The sequence below is a fragment of the Mytilus edulis genome, chromosome 9, assembly GCF_963676685.1.
Source record: "Mytilus edulis chromosome 9, xbMytEdul2.2, whole genome shotgun sequence".
NCBI classification, from domain to species: Eukaryota; Metazoa; Mollusca; class Bivalvia; order Mytilida; family Mytilidae; genus Mytilus; species Mytilus edulis.
This window is the reverse complement of record NC_092352.1, coordinates 46,908,191-46,927,952: the sequence shown is the minus strand read 5'-3', so window position 1 is coordinate 46,927,952 and position 19,762 is coordinate 46,908,191. Positions and strand designations below refer to the sequence as shown.

The 19,762-nt window shown below is 32.1% G+C and overlaps 1 protein-coding gene across 3 annotated transcripts; it reads right to left on the bottom strand.

Annotated features, from left to right (window-relative positions):
• Positions 1–303: 303 nt before the first annotated feature.
• On the bottom strand, positions 304–18,688 carry LOC139489717 (uncharacterized). Of its 3 annotated transcripts, none has more exons than XM_071276451.1 (2): positions 18,540–18,688; positions 304–2,491 (listed from the first exon to the last, which is right to left on the bottom strand). In XM_071276451.1, the coding sequence occupies exon 2, from the start codon at positions 2,467–2,469 to the stop codon at positions 319–321; it is 2,151 nt and encodes a 716-aa protein (XP_071132552.1). In that variant the 5' UTR covers positions 2,470–2,491; positions 18,540–18,688; the 3' UTR covers positions 304–318. The 3 variants fall into 3 exon arrangements, with proteins under 3 accessions (XP_071132552.1, XP_071132550.1, XP_071132551.1); XM_071276449.1 differs by lacking the exon at positions 18,540–18,688 and adding an exon at positions 4,460–4,571; XM_071276450.1 differs by lacking the exon at positions 18,540–18,688 and adding an exon at positions 4,460–4,571 and having other exon boundaries at positions 304–2,486.
• Positions 18,689–19,762: the final 1,074 nt, after the last annotated feature.

The window sequence follows — 19,762 nt, the reverse complement described above, 5'->3', positions numbered from 1 at the left end:
GAAGCATATGATAAAAAGATCATAGTATGTCATTTTTCATATCGCATGTATAATCAGCCCTCGGCAAATATCAGCCCTTGAGCCATGCGGCTCTTGGGCTCATATTGAACCTATGGCTGATAGTACATGCGAAATGATAAATTCCATGCAATAATTTGATATTATTAGTAACTGTTCATATTGCCGATGCCGCGATTGCCGTGAGCAGAAATCGTAAATCTCATTAAAGCGATTTTCGTCACACGCATGACAAAAATGATTTAAACTAATTTCATAAAAATTCAGAAAAAAAAACGGACGGAATATGAGATGAATTCTTTAATCTATACTCATGGTGTTGAACTCTTGTGTCTGGCCTGTATGACTGCCTATAGCATCATCGGACGAAGAATTACTTAATGTATTCAGTTCTTCAGTGTCAATACACTGCGAAGATTTTTTGAAAGATGCACCATACTCGGGAATTTCTGTTTGGCTGAGTTTTCTTTTTATACTTTTTTCACTTGGTTTTGATTGTAAAAAGGCAATGAAGTCTTCAACCTCTTTAGATTTGTGTATCATTTCACTTGCAATTATTTCGATATCCTCAGAATCGGCATCAGGAATTTTCTTCTTCAATCGTTTCTCTATGACTTCTTTCGAGTGTTTCATCTTTTTGTGTATTTCGTTCTTATTTTTTTTTATTTCTTCTATTTCTATGGTATTGTATTTTTCATTTAGACCTTTAAATTTAATGGCCGAAATTCTTTCGTCTAAATATTTAATTTCGTTTCGATATTGTAAATAGTTGTTTATACTTTTATACTTCTCGTCACTTTCTTGTAAATCCATACGAAATATTTTAACTACTGCATTCATTGCCGAACCTTCCTGGCAGTTATCAAGAATATCAATAATTCGTTGTTCAAGATCCCCGTTTTTCCAGTAAAAAATACATTCTCCCGTGCAATCAGCTTCTTCTTCGTCGGTACCCTTTTTAACGTCGCTATCAAACAAAATGTATATTTCTTTTTTCATTTTTTTGCAAAATTTCTTCATATTGTCGCCGTTACCCGAACCTGACAATTCACGAATATCAGTTGCAAGAAGAAAATGTTTTTGTTTCAGCGAGATCCTTTTGTCTCCATAAATTTTGTCATCGTGAATTAGCAGACGAAAAATAGCCTCTACAATTATTTTGTCAGTTTTGCCTTCTACGAAGAGAATTCTGGACGAAAAAAGGAGGTTTATCATTTCTTGGATTTGTTCTGATTTACACAGTTTGTCGTAACCTGGTGGTACTTTGCAGATTGAATGGCAGATGGTTTCATTCAGAATAGATTTTGATGACACAAATGTTCTTGACATAGCCCATCTATCTATCAATGAAGGATTGTGGGTAATTATTAGAACAGTTTTTCCAGTAATGCGTCTCAAAATTAGATCACGCATTTTCTTAATCATATGAGGATGCATGCCTCTATCGGGTTCTTCAATAGTTATTGTTGAAAATTCTTTGTGTGCAAGAATAAGTGTTAACTGCTTTCCTTCAAGAATACCTTCTGGTGTTTTTAAAAGTCGCTTTGGTGACTGGTCTTTCCTTTCAGTGTTGCTCACTTCAATTTTCCCATTACGTTTAATAAATTCATAGGGATGTACGATTTGATCATGAAAGACTTTCTCTTTTGGTTTATCAACTAAGTCATTATCCAAAAGATTTGATAGAATTTCTGCGCGAGTATCAGCGTTGTCATAGTTTTTCAGTCTGTTAATATGTTGGTTCAACTCACTTTTAGTCCACTGCAGAGGACCAATTGATCGCATTGGTAATATACCTACATAGCCTTTTTCTAGACAATCATAAAGTGCATTCATGATTGAAAGGGACCCATCAGAAGAACCGGTAGTAGTAGATTCAAAGTCGCTCGCAATAATATTATAGAAATCGTGTATATTTTTTTTGGTGCCATAAACCTTTACGTCATCTATAGCAGATTTTTCCAGTGATATTCGTTTGCAGCCTTTGGTGTTATCGTCAAGTTGTTTTGTATAGCACCCATAGGATCCGATAAATTTTTGTGCAAAGGTCTGAATAGAACCTGTACTAGATATTGAACATATAACCTTATAACAGTCATACCCATTTGCCTGGTCCTTTGCTATATTTTCGGGCTGACATCCTTGACTTTTGATGAAAATGCATGCGAGGATATCCTTCGGGTGTTTTTCTTTAGAGAGCTTCAGTTTTTCTATCGGAGGATATTGCTCTGGTACTGTGAAATGGCAAACAGCATATGCTAATTCATTTTGGTGTAACACGGAAGATGTTGTTGTATTTATTTTGTTGGAATAACAACGCCGAATTAATTCAAAAAAAGCTGTTTTTCCAGTCGAATTGCCTCCAATCAAAAAGTTTGCACCTTCTTTAAAAACAAGTCTCTGTTCTTCATGAAAATGCACAAAATTGTGCATTGCAATAGACTGTATCATTGCTTGAAAGTCTTTCACTATGCTGAAAATAAAACAGTTATCTTATTTAGTGCATTTCATATTTATTTTCATCTTGTATAAATAAGAAAATTGCATTTGAGAATTGTTACAATGATACTTATAATTTTTTTTAGCGATGTTTGGTAAGCATCATCTACATACAATATAGAACTATATATATTTCTTGTAACTTTTAGAGTGTTATGTCATTCGCATGATACAATTTATTTAAATCTTAAACCTCAATAATATGAATACGCCGATGTGTGATTGTTACGTGGGTATTTCATATTTAAAGATTTCTTTTGTTTGAATACAATTTAGATTTTAAACAAGAATGTGTCCCCAGTACACGGATGTCCCACTCGCTCTATCATTTTATATGTTCAGTGGACCGTGCAATTGGGGTTAAATTTGAATTTGGCATTAAAATTAGAAAGATCATATCATAGGAAACATGTGTACAAATTTTCAAGTTGGTTGGACTTCAACTTCATCAAAAACTACCTTGACCAAAAACTTTAACCTGAAGCAGGACAGACGGACGGACGAACGGACGCACAGACAAGAAAACATAATGCCCCTCAACTATCGTAGGTGGGGCACAAAAAAGTAAAGTATATCCCGGTTAAACCATCTTTTATTCAATGCGACTATATCCGTCGAGAGATAGTTGAGACATTTAACTTTTTAAATGAAACAATAAAAGGATCTATCAAATCTGCACTCGTGTACCAAAATATCCTCCACACCACTGCTTAGAATATTCAGGACTTCGAAAATCATCATAATATTAGAGAAACATAATGATGAGTTTCTATATAAACACATTTACAGCGAATTCCATTGAGTGTGTAGCCACATGTAATATCTTTGGTTAGTATGCGTGTTAGCTGAACCATGAAGTCATTGTTAGGTTAGTTTAACTACCCTACTTTAAGAATAGACTAGTTCAACAGAAAACCAATCTATCTGTCTGTTGGACTATGCTACTTCGAAAGGAAGATAGTATACCTGAGCTCATAATAACTTCACGGTTCAGCTAACAAGCAAGCTAACTAAAGATATTATCTTTGGCTGCACACTCAATGGAATCCGCTGTAAAGCATTCGCATAGTTACTGTTGTGTATGGGTATTTAAAATTACTTATATTCTATTCAAACAAAATTATTAACGGTTCAAACAATTATCAAGTCGAAATTCTCAAGGATTTGTATAGTATATACAATTAACAATTCTTTTTGTGTTTGGCTAACACTCCATATTTTTTCATTCTCATGTTATGTCACCCTTTATTTTAAACGAATTTAACGAATATATTACGTGTAAAAAATTACTATACAAATTCCTGATAATCTGTTGTGTACTATCATGGAAATAATATAACTACATTGATTACATGATGATTGTAAAACAAAACTCATATTGATAGCCTAAATCATTTTCAGAAAATTGAATATATGATAAACAAGGAAAAAAGTTAGAAAGACAAATCATTTTAAATTACGTTTGAAAACCTATTTCAGCATAAGGAAAGCGAATGACAATCAAAACCCTACATTTGATATCCGATAAACCATTTACAGTACGCATGCGTTTGTTGTATGATTAGAGTTTCAGTTTGGAGGCATTTTCAGTGCATTTAAAAGGACACAAGCTACAAGAAATCTGAAGTATGCTGTCTTTTTTGTTCAGCCATTAATGAAAGTGAAAGAGTGAAATAATAATTCGATTTTAGCAGCCAAAATGGTTACATTTTTGTCAAATTAAGCTAAGAAAGTACGAAGTTGAAGAAATATTGCAATTTTGATAAATAAAGTACCACCGAGAACTTCTTTGTCGTGTTTATGAAATTGATGCGATATTGTGATATTTTTTCTAAGTTTTGATTTGTGAGTTGTCCTTTCGGTTTCATCGTCTGACTTCCGATTTTTTCATTGACATCTAAACCATTGACTCATTTTCGTGAACTTGGATTATTAAACTAACCTTATATTACGAAAATATATCCCTCACAGATGCACTGCTGTCATGTTGAATAATTTAAAAATCCGTATTATTCTGACTGTAAAGAACATTCAAGACTAAAAATTAAAATATTATTTTGAGAAAAATGTACTGTTATAGATCTATATTTATATATCCATTTAAAGTATTTAAATGATTACTATAGTATACGGGTATTTAAAATTACTTAATCTTGTTGTAATAAAATTGTTGGTCAAATAAATTATCAAGTCGATGCATGCATGCACTGTTGTGCACTATCATAAAAAATATCTATTGATTACGTATCGATTGTTAATACATAGTAGCAAATGATATTAAACACAAGACTTTATCATTCTAAATTAAAATTTCAAACCATTTCTAAATATACACATGGAAAAAAGTATTGCAACACCTGAATTTTTTTTTTAAACCTTGGAAAATCGGCTTCATTTTTTGGATAGAATATGATAAAATATTTGTATAATAATATTGAAACATTCTTAATGATAACATTTCCACTAAAACGAATTAAAAAATATTTCAAAAAAGATGTTTTAATTAACCACAATTTTGATACCAAAATGAAGTAATTTTTGTACAAAAAATTGCACTTTACAACTTTAATAGAATGTCAGACATTTCAAAATAAAACTTAAGATGATTATTCACATCATGGTTGATTGTTATAGGCCAAAAAATCAATACTTCGTGTAGCCTCCATTCACACGGACAACCGTATCTTTACCTCTTCAGATCATGACTGCCACTAATCAACGAATGTGTTGCTGAGGTGATTGCAAATTTCCTGGTGACGGGCATTGTTATTTCATGAAGTGTGTGAACTGGAGTGTCCTTTGGCACACTTTACGTCGAATAATGACCCATATATGCATAATATTGTTCAAATCCGGACCACGATCAGGCCAGGGAAGATAAAGCGACATTCATTGGACCAATGAATCTTCCACCAAGATGCCAATTTTCAACATTGGTGAGTTCTGCACCATTGGATACGGGTTACTTTATGTCTGTTCGTAAGCAAAGGTCTCCAAAATGGCCTTCACCTACGATAACCAGTTGCTATGAATCGATTTCGAACAGTTCTTGTTTAAAGTCTCCTGTATGGCAACATCCCCTTATTTAGGATTGTACTGCGTGCAAATGGTTTCATTTTGGCCTACCTTTACTCTTAGGGTTGGTTTTCCCTAGCTGATGTTTAAGAGGGTATTCATGATCTCGATAGGTCTTTAACATTATTGGTTGCCTGATTTTTATTCACAAAACGACTTATAGTGGAATGGTAATGACCAACAATATGTGTAATTTGTCGCAGGACATACCGGCTTCTCTCATGCTGATAATCTATCATCTTGCTGCATTTGAGAGTTAACTTTACAAACTTAGTTATTTAAAGTGTTGAAAACGATGAGGATAAAAACACCTTTTTTATGGTTTACGGATACAGTAGCTGCATGTGGAGATAAGAACTTATCGAGTCGTTATTTCTTGATTAAACGTAGGTGAGATTTGAATAATGTTTAACAAGTTCTATATCAATAAATTATATCACAAAACAATAGAGGGTGTTTTTTAATTTGAATTTCAATTTGGTGTTGCAATACTTTTTTCCATGTGTATATATGCAATATTGTGCTAACTTCTAAATTGGTAATTCAGAGTTGAGGTATTGTGTGTAAAGTGCTCTATCTGAATGCTAACTTATATTGCTGTATAATGTTCCTGATTTCGTATTGGTCTATGCATCCTTAAAATATTCATTTTTTACAATACGACCATTTTTAGTTTTTTTTACGCATGCTTCTTATGATTTCTACATTGTAACATTCCGGCAGTTCCTTAACGTCTACCTCTAAAAAAATCAACGAAGTCTAATCGGTCGAATAAAATACACGACTGAAAAATTGTCCTTATACATGGAACAATAAAAGTACTTGTCACGTCTGTACTAAAATATCTTCATAACTCCGAGTGTAGAGAACTAGACGATAATCTTTCAATCAGTTTTTACTAAGGTCTGGAGCAGCCATGTCAGTAACTGCTAGTAGGTAATTTATGTTGATCATTGTCATTTTGTTTAGTTACTTCTGTAAATTTTGCGAAAATTCGATTCGGATTTCGTTAAATGGAGTTTAACTGTGCGTATTGCCGTGTGTTTGTTTAACCCCGCTGATTGTTTGCCCCAGTCCCAAGTCAGGAACCTCTGGCTATTGTATTTATTTTGGTTCATTTATATGTTTCGGTGTTTAGTATGACCTTCAATATCACTGAACTAATACATATTTTTGTTAAGGGGTCAGCTGAAGCCCGCCTCCGGGTGTGATTGACATTTTCTCGCTGTGTTGGAAACCCATTGCTGGCCTTTTGCTGTTTCTGCTCTTTGGTAGGGTTGTTTTCTCTTTGATATATTCCCCGTTTCCATTCTTAATTTCAGAAAATTGTAATAATGTTTTAGAATATAGTGATAGGTCAATATATATAAACATGAACATATCTCAAAGCATGTACATAACTACTATTGTAATTGTAATACGTTTATTGCAAATCAGCATATAATATAATGCTATAGCATCAACAACATAGATAATATAGTAAGCGACATAATATAAATGAAAACAGAAAGCAAAATAATAACCAAAAAAAACCCAACCCAGTTGTATATTGTATATGGTTTTTAAAAACTTATATTCTATTCAAACAAAATCATAAAAAGTCAAACAACTCATCAAGTTGATAATCTCAAAAAATAAATATTATTGCATTGATTGTAAAATCCATTCTTAAATTGATAGCCTATATCATGTTCAGTACATTAAATATGATAAAGTAAGGATAAAAATACGTAGAGATGAAAAGAGATATATCAAACACAAGTCATCCTAAATTACAATTGCAAATCGATTCCAAAACAAGTAAAGCGAATATCCCACAAATCTAGTTATACTAGTTGTTCAGTTTGTTTCCTATTCATGTTCATGCTATGTTTCCTTTTATTTTAAAAACATATAAAAAAAAATTGAACAAACTGTATGAGAATGTAGTAAGGACTATGCTAAAAAGAAGTGTTTCTGTTTTTACCTGTACATGAAATAGGTTTGAATCAAATGAGTAGATAATGAACTGTAGGTACCAGAAACAAGCAAAGAGAATCATACAAAACAATATATATTGGATTTCCTTATAAAGCTAAAAGATGGCCGACCCTTATATTCTTCAATTTATCAATATTTACTCGGTTAGTTCGGCATTTGCTTTCAATGATAAGTTCTTACCTGTCAAATAATATGTCATTTAAATGAAGAAAAAACGGGTGTAGTTCTGGAACTATAAAAATACTGGTGGGTATCCTGTATCACCCGCAGTAGGTTTTTTGTCGTCGACTTTTCATTTTTTTCAATGACGAAATCATTTTTGAAATTATAATTCTTTTTAAAGAAGCGATCAATAGATTCGTTGCATCCGCATTGTTACTATAATCAATTTCATCATAACATATTGATTGTAAATACAATACTCAAACTAACGGCCGATAACATTTTCAGTGTTTTCATTTTAAAATTTTTGGTCACAGCTTCAGTGCAATTTATTTCACTTTCTAATGTTAGAGATGTATTTGTCTGACATTCTTTATTTTTCATTTCATGTTATGTGAATCTTTATTTTAAACGAATATAATTGCATTGGACAAACTGTAAGAAAATGTAGGAAAGGCCTTAGTGAAATGTTTCTTTCTATGCGTGTAGCAATATGGATAATAGTCGAAGATAACGAACTGTGGATATCAGAAAACAGAGTCAACATAGATATTGGTTTTCCTTCTCGGGCTAAATGATGACTGACCACTTTATACTTTTCACGATATGAATATTGAGACATTTGGTTTGTATTGATAATGTCTTACCTGGCGAATTATCTATCATATTACAGACGGAAAGGAAGATGAAGATGTGGTCCTATAACTGTAGCACTGCTGGCAGTTATCCTTTTTGTATCTGAGGAGTCCGGTCTATTTAACGAATCAATAACATTGATTTGTCTACAATTCAATGAATAGTATTGCATTGATTTCTGACACGTCGACTGCAAATGCAATACACAATATAATGGGCTATATTATGTCCAGTGCATTGAATCAGATAAGAAAAAGTATTAAGATATTCTATATTTTAGTGAGAAAGAGAATGGGATATGTATTAACACATTCATTCTTTATTCAAATTTCAACATGAAGAAAGTATATGTCCCTTAAAAGACGAAAGGGAGTTACTGAAATACAATTGGCAATACTTTTTGTGTTTGTCTGACAGGACTGACTTATGAAAGATTTCGGGTCGTTCGCCTGTCCATTCTTATGATATGTTTCCCTTTATTTTTGTTTATTATTATGTATGACGATGTTGTTAAGATTATGCGTGTAAGATTGTTTCTTACAGAACATAAAGCAGTTAATAAACTGTCGGTACCAGCAACGATCATAGAGGATCAGTGACCAAATTGTATATCACATTTAATTCTAAGGCTAAAGCAAAATGATGACTGACCTCTTATGTTTTACAAATTATTATTATCCGCTCTGTCAATTTCTTGATGTGGTTTTTAAATGTTGCAATGCTGGTGGGTATCCTATTGTAACATCAATATCGAGAGACAATAGGGTGTGATTAATCCTATTACAAAATCAAATTGAAGCTCAAATGTAACTCATTCAAAAAGCATTACTATAAACTATTAAAACAGATGAAGCAATATCAGAATGACATATTGAAGATAAGAAATATATTGTAGTATTACTATCTTTCTTACATACTTAAATGGTTGGATTGCAAATCAATATTCAATACACAGTATTTATTTTGCGATACATGGTAATCTTCAATACATGTAGTACATGTACCATCGCGAACTTCTTTATCGTGTATACAGGTGAAATGAAGTAAAATAATGATTAAATTAGTAAAGCGATATTGTCAGATCTTTCAAATCGGTGTATCACAAACAATGGCTAAGTTGGTATCGCTGAATATTTTCTATGAAAATTTCATTCGTCATTTCTATACATTTTCATTTTTTTTTTTATTGTATGTTGTTCTTTCGGTCTTTTATCGTCTGCCTAAATTATTTTTATAATATATTATAGTATACGGGTATCTAGAATTACTTAATCTTGTTGTAATAAAATTGTTGGTCAAATAAATTATCAAGTCCATACATGCATGCACTGTTGTGCACTATCATAAATTAGAGGCTCTCTAAAGAGCCTATGTCGCTCACCTTGGTCTATGTGTATATTTAACAAAGGACACACATTATAGACAAGAATATAATTCATGAAAAAAATGTGTTTGGTGATGTGTTTGTCAATTTTACTTTACTGAACGTTCTTGCTATTTACAATTTACTTGATCTATTATGAACTTGGCTCAGTAGTTTCAGAGAAAAATATATGTAAAAGTGTTATACAAAACTTTCATAATTTACAAAAATTGTTAAAAAATTGACTATAAAGAGCAATAACTAAGGCATGTTGACTTATTTGCTAAACATTATTGCTGTTTACATTTTATCAGTATCTAGGATAATATTGAAGATAATAACCAAAAACTGCAAATTTTTCTTAAAATTACCAATTCAGGGACAGCAACCCAACAACTAGTTACCTAATTTGTCTGAAAATTTCAGGGGAAATAGATCTTGACTTATTGAACATCTTTACTACTTTTGAGGTTTACCCTAAATGCTTTGGTTTCAGAGATATAAGCCAAAAACTGCATTTTACCCCTATGTACTATTTTGGGTCATGTCAGCCATCTCGGTTGGAGGGCGGGGGTCATCGGACACATTTTTTTAAACAGAATACCCGAATGATAATGGTAGCCAAGTTTGGTTAAATTTGTCTTAGCAGTTTCAGAGGAGAAGATTTTTGTAAAAGATTACAAGAATTTACGAAAGATTGTTAAATATTGACTATAAAAGGCAATAACTCATTATGGAGTCAACTGATCATTTTGGTCATGCTGACTTATATATGTAGATCTTTCTTTGCTGACCATCATTGCTGTTTACAGTTTATCTCTATCTATAATAATATGCAAGATAATAACCAAAACCGGTAAAATTTCCTTAAAATTATCAATTCAGGAGCAGCAACCCAACAACGGATTATCCGATTCATCTGAAAATTTCAGGGCAGATAGATCTTGAGCTGATAAGCAATTCTATCCAGTCACATTTGCTCTAAATGCTTTGATTTGAGAGATATAAGACAACATCTGTAAGCCGCAAAGTGGAAAGAGATTAATATAAGTTGCAAAACTTGTTTCCCAATCCACTATAATAAATAAATATGTTTAAACATTTACATTTTACCCTTATGTTCTATTTTTAGCCATGGCGGCCATCTTGGTTGGTTGGCCGGGTCACCGATCACATTATTTAAACTAGATACCACAATGAAGTTTGTTTAAAATTTGCCCAGTAGTTTCAGAGGAGATTTTTGTAAATTTAAAAGTTAACGACGACGGACGACATACGACGGACGACAATCGACGGACAACGGACGAAAGACGACGGACGCCAAGTAATGAGAAAAACTCACTCGGCTCTTTGCTTAAAATTAATAATACTGCATTGATTACGTAATGATTGTAAAAACAGTTAGCAATTTAAATCGAACGCAAGACTTATTCTTTCTAAATTAAAATTTCGAACCAATTCCAACATTTCATACCCGAATGGATCTTAATACATCAGAGACAAAAATAATATATATCTAATTGAAAATAGCTTTTTTTCATTTGTTTGACAGATATTAATTTTTCGGTTCGTTGATCTTTCATTTTCATGTGCCTTTTATTATCAATGAACATATATACTTTTGATGAACAGTGTTATTCATTTAAAAATTTTAGAAAATAAAATCCCAAAGGGGTTCTAAAGTAAACCCCTCCCTTATTTCTGCCCCCCCCCCAAAATACCCCTTAATAGACCCCAATGCACAAACGAAAGATCGTTCTCACCTAGATATATTAGTCTAACATTATATGAAACCCTAAGTTAATCTGACCAGGGGTTTTGGAGAAACGCTGCGGACAAGTTCATTTTTAATGTGGCGGAAGAAAAAGAAAAAGAAAAAGAAGAATCATAAAAATGACTAGATTTGCCATGGCAAGCAATAGCGGATGTCACCCTCCCCCCATTGCCACTAAGAGGCGGCCATTTCAACGATTTTAAACAGTGATTTTACATATATGCATGGTAATTCATCTTTCTACAAATTTCGAGAACATTTGAAGCATTTTGAAAATTATGAATTTTTTTATGTTTCCATGGCAACGGCAGCCATTTTGAAAATTCCAACTTCAAATTCTGCTTCAACACATGACAGTCAACATTATTGGGAAGTTTCATTAGGTTTAAAGCATTTTGAATTTTGAAATTTTTGCTGCTGTATCCATGGTAACATTGTAGTTCCAATGAATGTCAAAATCATTCAAAACCTGTATATAGTTGAAAACTATATTGTATAAAAACTAGATGATTGTAAATTAAGGCATACCAAAATTATTCACCAAACCCTGAAGTTTTTGGAGCATTTTGACCTGTTTTGCATTGTTTCTATGGTACATTTGTAACGGCAGACATTTTGGAAATTCCAACGCCAAATTCCGTATCTACTAATGTTGCTCATCGTTACTGTGAAGTTTCAAAAAATTTGGAGCATTTTGTTATTTTTGAAATTTTTGGTGTAGTTTCCATGACAACATAGTAGTTTCAATGATCATCAAAATCATCCAAAACCAGTATATGGCTGGCATCTACATTGTATCAAAATATAATGATTCTGAGTTTAAGCATATCCAAAAAATTCACCAAAACCAAAAACTGGATTTTTTTCACATTTGTTCCGTTTCCATGGTAACGGCAGCCATTTTTTAATGTTCTTAAGACCTACTGCAACCCGAAATTTTGTGTTCCTCATTATAGTTAACTATCATTAACATTGGTTCCATTGGCTCTAAAAAAAACTGCAGTACAAAATTAGGTGGAAGAATAACAATAATAATAATAACAGTAATAATAATAATTAAAAAAAAAACGAAGGAAAAGCAATATGTCACCCGACATTGTCGATCGGGTGACATAATAAGAACTGAGCAAAAACAATAAGTCTCCAAACTTTGTTTGGGAGACTTAAAAATGAAGACATCACTTTATTTAAAGACGTGCCGCAGTAATACCTCTTGTTCCAACCCAACTAGTTGAGGATATTTTGCATAAAAGTTTAGAAGTCATTGGTGAAGCTGACAACATACTTGCTGCAACATTATTCACTGGTATTTACTGTGACAGAATTTTGGGTTGAAGTATACCGCTTTCTATGGGAAAAAATATTAATCAAGAAGTCCCAGATACCAAAAGAATTTAATATTATCCAGGATGCAGCAGGAAGAGCCCGCCCACCAAAAAGAAGAAGATACAGAGTAATAGACACCACCAGACTCCAATTATTGAAAGACAGTTACCGACAAGGAATCGTCAGCGTGATAGACTACTCTGACATAGCATCCAATCGTCTTCATTTCAATTGAACAACTTAGTGAAATATTGTAATTAGTGACTTTGAAAATATTACGTTTTGTGATTTTTGAAATATATATAAAATGTTCTATTTCCCATTATTATACATACAGTGCCCATATTACTTATTTTACCACAGTGCTTTATTTATTTCCTATGTTATGCCCTTATAAACTTTGATTCATATATTATATAAATTCATAAATTATATAAATTATGCTTGCAATAAAAGAGAATTTTTATTGCCGTATTTAAATCATGAAAATCATTCAGATCCTAATAGTTTGTGAAGACACTTTTATAACTGAATGTCATTGATAATATTGAATTGCTATCAAATTATTGAGAGAAATTTTTATTTGATTTATTTATTATTTTTCTTTAAAAATCATAATGGTATTACAAAATTAAAAAAAAACCTTAATATAGTAAGAAAACACATAAAATTATATACCTAAGCTGGAACAGACTATACAATTGTATGCTGATTAAACCTTTTGTCTTTTTTTCTTTGCTATTAGATAATTGCTAATATTAAAAGTGGGCAAACCAGTGATGTTATGGTTTGTCAAATCTTATTTTTCTCATGATCATGATGTAATCCGTTTATCGTCATCTTTTAGTTTTTATTTCCCGTAAGAATTGTGTCCTTTAAACAAAAAAAAACATGGATTGCACTCAACAGGATTTGAAACTATTTAGATTTTTTTATCAGTAAAAATATATCATTTTATAGTAAATGAAAACAATACTTCCTATACTTATCGATTTTTTGAAGAATCATTTTATAGGCATATTATTAATATGTTTCCTTGTTAAGATGAATCAACTATGCAAAACTTATTATTAAAGCTGCAGGGTGATCACGTAATAAAGGTATTGTAAATATAAACAAAGTTTGATTATGAACTGAGTTTAAGAAAATTATATAAGTGGCAAAAATCTAGCTTTCATCGAATTGAATTTCTTGTCAATTTGACTACAACAATTATATAGGTTTGGATAGGGCTAAACGAAAGGGGTGTAATAATGACACCCAAACAAATAATGAAAAGATAAAATGAGACCCTAAAAAATAATGATTAGAGAAAAAAAATTGCAACAGTATAAAGACTAACAGTGGAAATAAAGGATTTAATACTGCTTACAGAAATGCAAGATGTACAAAATAAAGAAATCAAATAATAACAGATAATTGAATAGAAAGAAAGTTTCCATGAGAATTTATAGAATCAGTGTTATTAATAAAGATAAATGAGATGGTTCAAACAATAGGCTCTCAAGAGCCTGAATCGCTTACCTTGATTTTTTTGGCATTAATCTTTCTTTTAAGAGTTTAAGTGTCCAATTTCATCGTAATTAGTTTTTTAAACAAATTGTGTAAAATTATCTTTAAAGGGCAATAAATCTTTAAGGGGTCAATTGACAATTTTGGTCGTATGAACTTATTTGTAGATATTACTTTGCTCAACATATTTGCTGTTAAGGGGGTTCGCGGGTCTAAATCATTTATATAGGATTTCTCTATATTTTTCTATAAATGAACTTTATCTTATAGTTAATAGAAAAATAAAATAAAAAAATGGGGTCACCGTTCATTTGCGCTCACAATCTGCCTTCGAAAGAAGCATACATCTTTGTAAAAGTGTTTTTTTTTCTGTTGAACTAATAGGAGAAATAAAGGTAATATCGAAATAAAAAAAAGAAATTTATTACAGAAATCGCTCAAATTTTACAATGATTTAGTTTAAGTACAGCATATATCGAAATTATATTAAAAAATATAGGTCGCCGATGAGTTAAAAGAGATATTTCAATTTTAAAGCCAAAAAATGGCATTTTTCCACCAAAGGGAGATAATTTGGAACTTTTTCAATGATGTTTACATTGTTTATTCTTTAGTTTTCTATGTTGTGTCATGTGTACTATTGTTTTTCTGTTTGTCTTTTTCATTTTTAGCCATGGCGTTGTCAGTTTGTTTTAGATTTATGAGTTTGACTGTCCCTTTGGTATCTTTCGTCCCTCTTTTAAAAGTCATCTTGGGCCAACACGAATTAATTGTTTTGAATGTTTTTTGTACCATACGATAAAGTAACAACTACAAAAGGTAATAAATAAAATTTGTAATGAAAAACAAATGTTTAATTTTTTACTGAAATTTTTATACCCTCGAGCCTCCTTAACAGCTTATCTTTATCATTAATACTATTCAAGATAATAACGAAAAACTGCAAAATTTCCTTAAAATTACCAATTAAGTGGCAGCAACCCAACAATGGGTTATTAGATTCATCTGAAAATTTCAGGGCCGATAAAATGTTATCTTATGTACACTTTTACCCTTGTCAGATTTGCCCTAACTGCTTTGGTCTTTGAGATATAAGCCAAAAACTGCATTTTACCCCCTATGTTCTATTTTTAGCCATGGCGGGCATGTTTTTTGACGAAACAGAAAATAAAACACAAACTTTATTCTACACACCCTAAGGATCATTCAGCTTAAATGTTTAGGCGGTTCAGTGGTTTCAGATGAGATTATTTTTTAAAGTTAGAAAACATGATAAACAAATTGTGTAAAATTGTCCTTAAAGGGCAATAACTCTTTAAGGCGTCAATTGACAATTTTGGTCATATACCTTATTTGTAGATCTTACTTTGCTGAACATATTTGCTGTTTACAGTTTTTCTTTATCATTAATACTATTCAAGATAATAACCAAAAACTGCAAAATTTCTTAAAATTACCAATTTAGTGGCAACAACCCAACAATGGGTTATAGATTCATCTGAAAATTTCAGGGCTGATAGAATGCTACCTTATGAACACTTCAACCCCATGTCAGATTTGCTCTAGCTGCTTTGTTTTTGAGATATAAGCCAAAAACTGCATTTTATCCCTATGTTCTATGTTTAGCCATGGCGGCCATGTTTTTTTACGAAACAATAAATAAAACACAAACTTAATTTTAGATATCCTAAGGATCATTCAGCCTAAGTTTGGTTGGAATTGGTTCAGTAGTTTCAGAGGAGAAGTTGTTTGAAATAGTTTACACCAGACGGACGACGACGGACGCCAAATGATGGCTAAAGATACATTCAAGGCCGCATCATATCTCGACTCACACCTACAAATTGACAGTGAGGGTCGGTTGACAATAAAACTTGACAACACAAGATATGATTTAAGGTTCCCAATTTTGAACTATCGTTGTCTATGTTGCAACATTCAAACAATAGCTGCTTCTGGAGTATATATCTCACAGTTTTTCCGAGATTCCAGAGCTTGATTTTCCTGATAGAAGGTTCCTGCTTACAAAAGGACGCTAATGAGCCTAGAGTTTTAACTGCAGTTAAAATCGTCCGGATATGTATTTGCATGAGCAGAAGCACGGATGCCACCTCTGCAGGATTGGCTTCCCCCTTCAAGAGTACTTGCGATCACGCTGGTTTTTGATGGGTGTTCGTGTTGCTGAGCTATGATTTTTTTTTATGTTGTATAAATGTACTGTTGTCTGTCTTTTCGCTTTGTTTTTTTTTTGCCATGACATTGTCAGTTTGTTTTCCTCTTGTGAGTTTGAATGTCCCTTTGTTATCTTTCGCCTCTATTTTATGGTTGGTATTAGCCCTAATATTCCGATCAGAAGTTGATAAGTGTAGAGCCATCATTTAAGCGTTTTACAATATATGGTTATTTACTCCACAATCACTCAAAGGAATAAGATGTTTGATATCATACAAACAACAGTTATATTCCAATACTAGTTCTGAGTTAAAAAAAAAAAACAACGCTCAATGGAAAAATATTGTTCAGATGTTCATTAGAAGTAGAGCAGAGATAAGAGAGCGCATAGTTAAAGCAGTGCAGAGGTAGGTCATAGGTCAGATAATACCCAGGTTAGATAGTGCACTGGTCGAAACACGCAAATACGTAGTATGCAAACCCAGGAATATGTCACACACAGCGATAGTAGGTGTTAAAGGCCTAATCTGCAAGTACATGATTTGAAAAATAAAACGAATCTACCAATATCCAGGAGTTAACTCTTGTTCGATACAATGACTTACTCCACCGAGAACGTTACATGATTGTTTTATGGTAAAAGTTGGATATTGGCAAAAGAACTGGTAATTGAGTAAAACATTGAAAATTTGCAGCGAATATAAGTACGTTTGAGGAACTAAAAGAGGAACTTTGAATAACTATGCTGCTATAAATAAACTGAGCATACCCATTCGCCGGCACCTAATTAAGTCAATGAAACATTATCAAATTATCATGTCTTAGATGCATAGTACAGAAGTGAGATGAAGATACAGACTAAACAGTCCAGACAACAAAACATAAGGCAAATATGCTTAGCTGTCAAGCTTCAGACGTTCTACAGTACGAAAAAAGACAAGAATGGCAAACTTAAATACTTGTTATGCTTGCAGATACTAGTACACAAGAGATAAATTAGAATCCCATATAGAGTTCAATTTCTCAAAATGTATGCAAAGCAGTATTCAACTGCGGTGGAAACTTTAGATGAAAGTGTAGGCTACAAAAGTAGAAGAGCCATGGAAACGGTCAGCAGAGGATCTCCAAAAATGGGTCAGCAAATCAAGTAAATTTTCAAACAAAAACAACAGAGGACAAACCCTCCTGTAAGTCCTGCCTTTCATCCAAAGAAGGCGAATGAATGAGACCGACTATATGTTTCTTCAAAAATAGGTATAGATGCATGCATTTCACCTTTAATAGTCGAAACACTAACGTTAAATATTACAGAAAGCATGTGATATGTCGGATACGATCGTAACCAGAGCATAAAAAGAAGTATTCTGTTTCTTGGAGAAAGCGTATGATTTCGACTGGTTCTCTGTCTGAAAAGAACGTTCACATCGGCTACAATTTGGAGCAAAGTTTCAGGAGTTTTACCTGGGAAATCGGTTGCTAGTAAAAAAAAACAGTGTTGTGCACTATCATAATAAATAAATAATATTGTATTGATTAGGTATTGATTGTGAATACATATTAGCAATAAAAATCAATCACAAGACTTAATCATTCTACTTACAATTTCAAACCAATAACATAACGAAACCGGATGGATCTTAATACATCAGAGACAAAAATTGAAAATACTTTTTTTCATTTGTTTGACAGATATTTAATTTTCGGTTCGTTGATCCTTCATGTTCATGTCATGTGCCTTTTATTATCAATGAACATATATACTTTTGATGAACATTGTTAGGATGTAGAAAGGTTCATAATTAAAGTTAATAAAGGCAACAGTAGTATACCACTGTATCTACCTTAACATGTATAAGCAGTATAACACAAACAACAAGACAATACACTGTGGGTACCAGCAACGAGTATAGAGGAACAGGGACAAAGTAGATAGTAACTGCTTCGCAAGCTATATGATGATTGACCTCTAATATTTTTTCAAGTTATCAATATTCACTATACAATCTATTGGTAATGTCTTACCTGTAAATGATTTATTATACAGATAACCGTAAAACAGAAGTGGTTCTATAACTTTTCCTCTGCTCTTTATGTTTTCCTTGTTACATATTTTTTTCATTGTTTATCAAATCTCATTTTTCTTATGATCATGATGTAATTTGTTTATCTTTAACTTTTAGTGTTGATTTCCCGTTAGAATTATCTATCCTTTAAACATACTGTACAGGATTTGAAACTATTTTGATTTTTTTATAAATAAAAATATATCATTTTAGATTAAATGAAAACAATACTTCCTATACTTATCGATTTTTCGAAGAGTTATTTTATAAGGACATAGGTCTTATGTTTATTTTTTAAATATGTCTCCTTTATAAGATGAATCAAATTAAAGCTGCATGCTCCATCACGTAAGAAAGATATTGTAAAAACTACAAACCATTAAAGTCTGAAATGGCCTATATCTGTACTCGACTGTACTGATTTTTACTCGACCAGTCTGAATTGGTCTGACTTTTACTTGACATTACTCGATCCCAGTCTGAACCATACTCAACTGTACTGAATCCTACTCGAACTTCATTTGTGCCGTTGAAAATAGTCTGAACTATTACCCGACCAGTCTGGAACAGTCTTAACCCATTCTTGATCTGTACTTGACCTATTTTTCCAGTCTAAACCATACTTAACCAAAGGTCTGAACAATACTCGACCAGTCTAAACCATACTTAACCAAAGGTCTGAACAATACTCGACCAGTCTGAACCATACTAGACCAAATAACCTCTACTTTTTTTTACTGCGAAAATAAATATCTTTTTAACTGACATTTATAACAACAGCCAACAAAATTTATAAATTGTTTAACCTTATATTAGAAATATATCTACGATTCTATTTAGGATAAAAAAAAAAACATATTATATATAATTTATATCAAAAAGGGATAAAATTTAATAAATAAATAAAATTGCTTTTCTGAGTAGTGGTGAAATATTAAATATAACCTCTGCTTTGGGCAAACTCATAAATAAGATCACACCTGGTCAGAGAGATTAAATTCTAAATTACATTTATTCAAAATTGCAGCATCCTGTTTAACTTTAAAAAAAAACCGAGGCCTTACGAATATATAAGATAAGTAATAAACGAATTTAATAAAATAGGGCTTTCTTTTCTCCTGCTGTTACGGTAGGTAAAACACACATGTACTGAGGCAATAAATCCATATTAAAGTGCTTAAT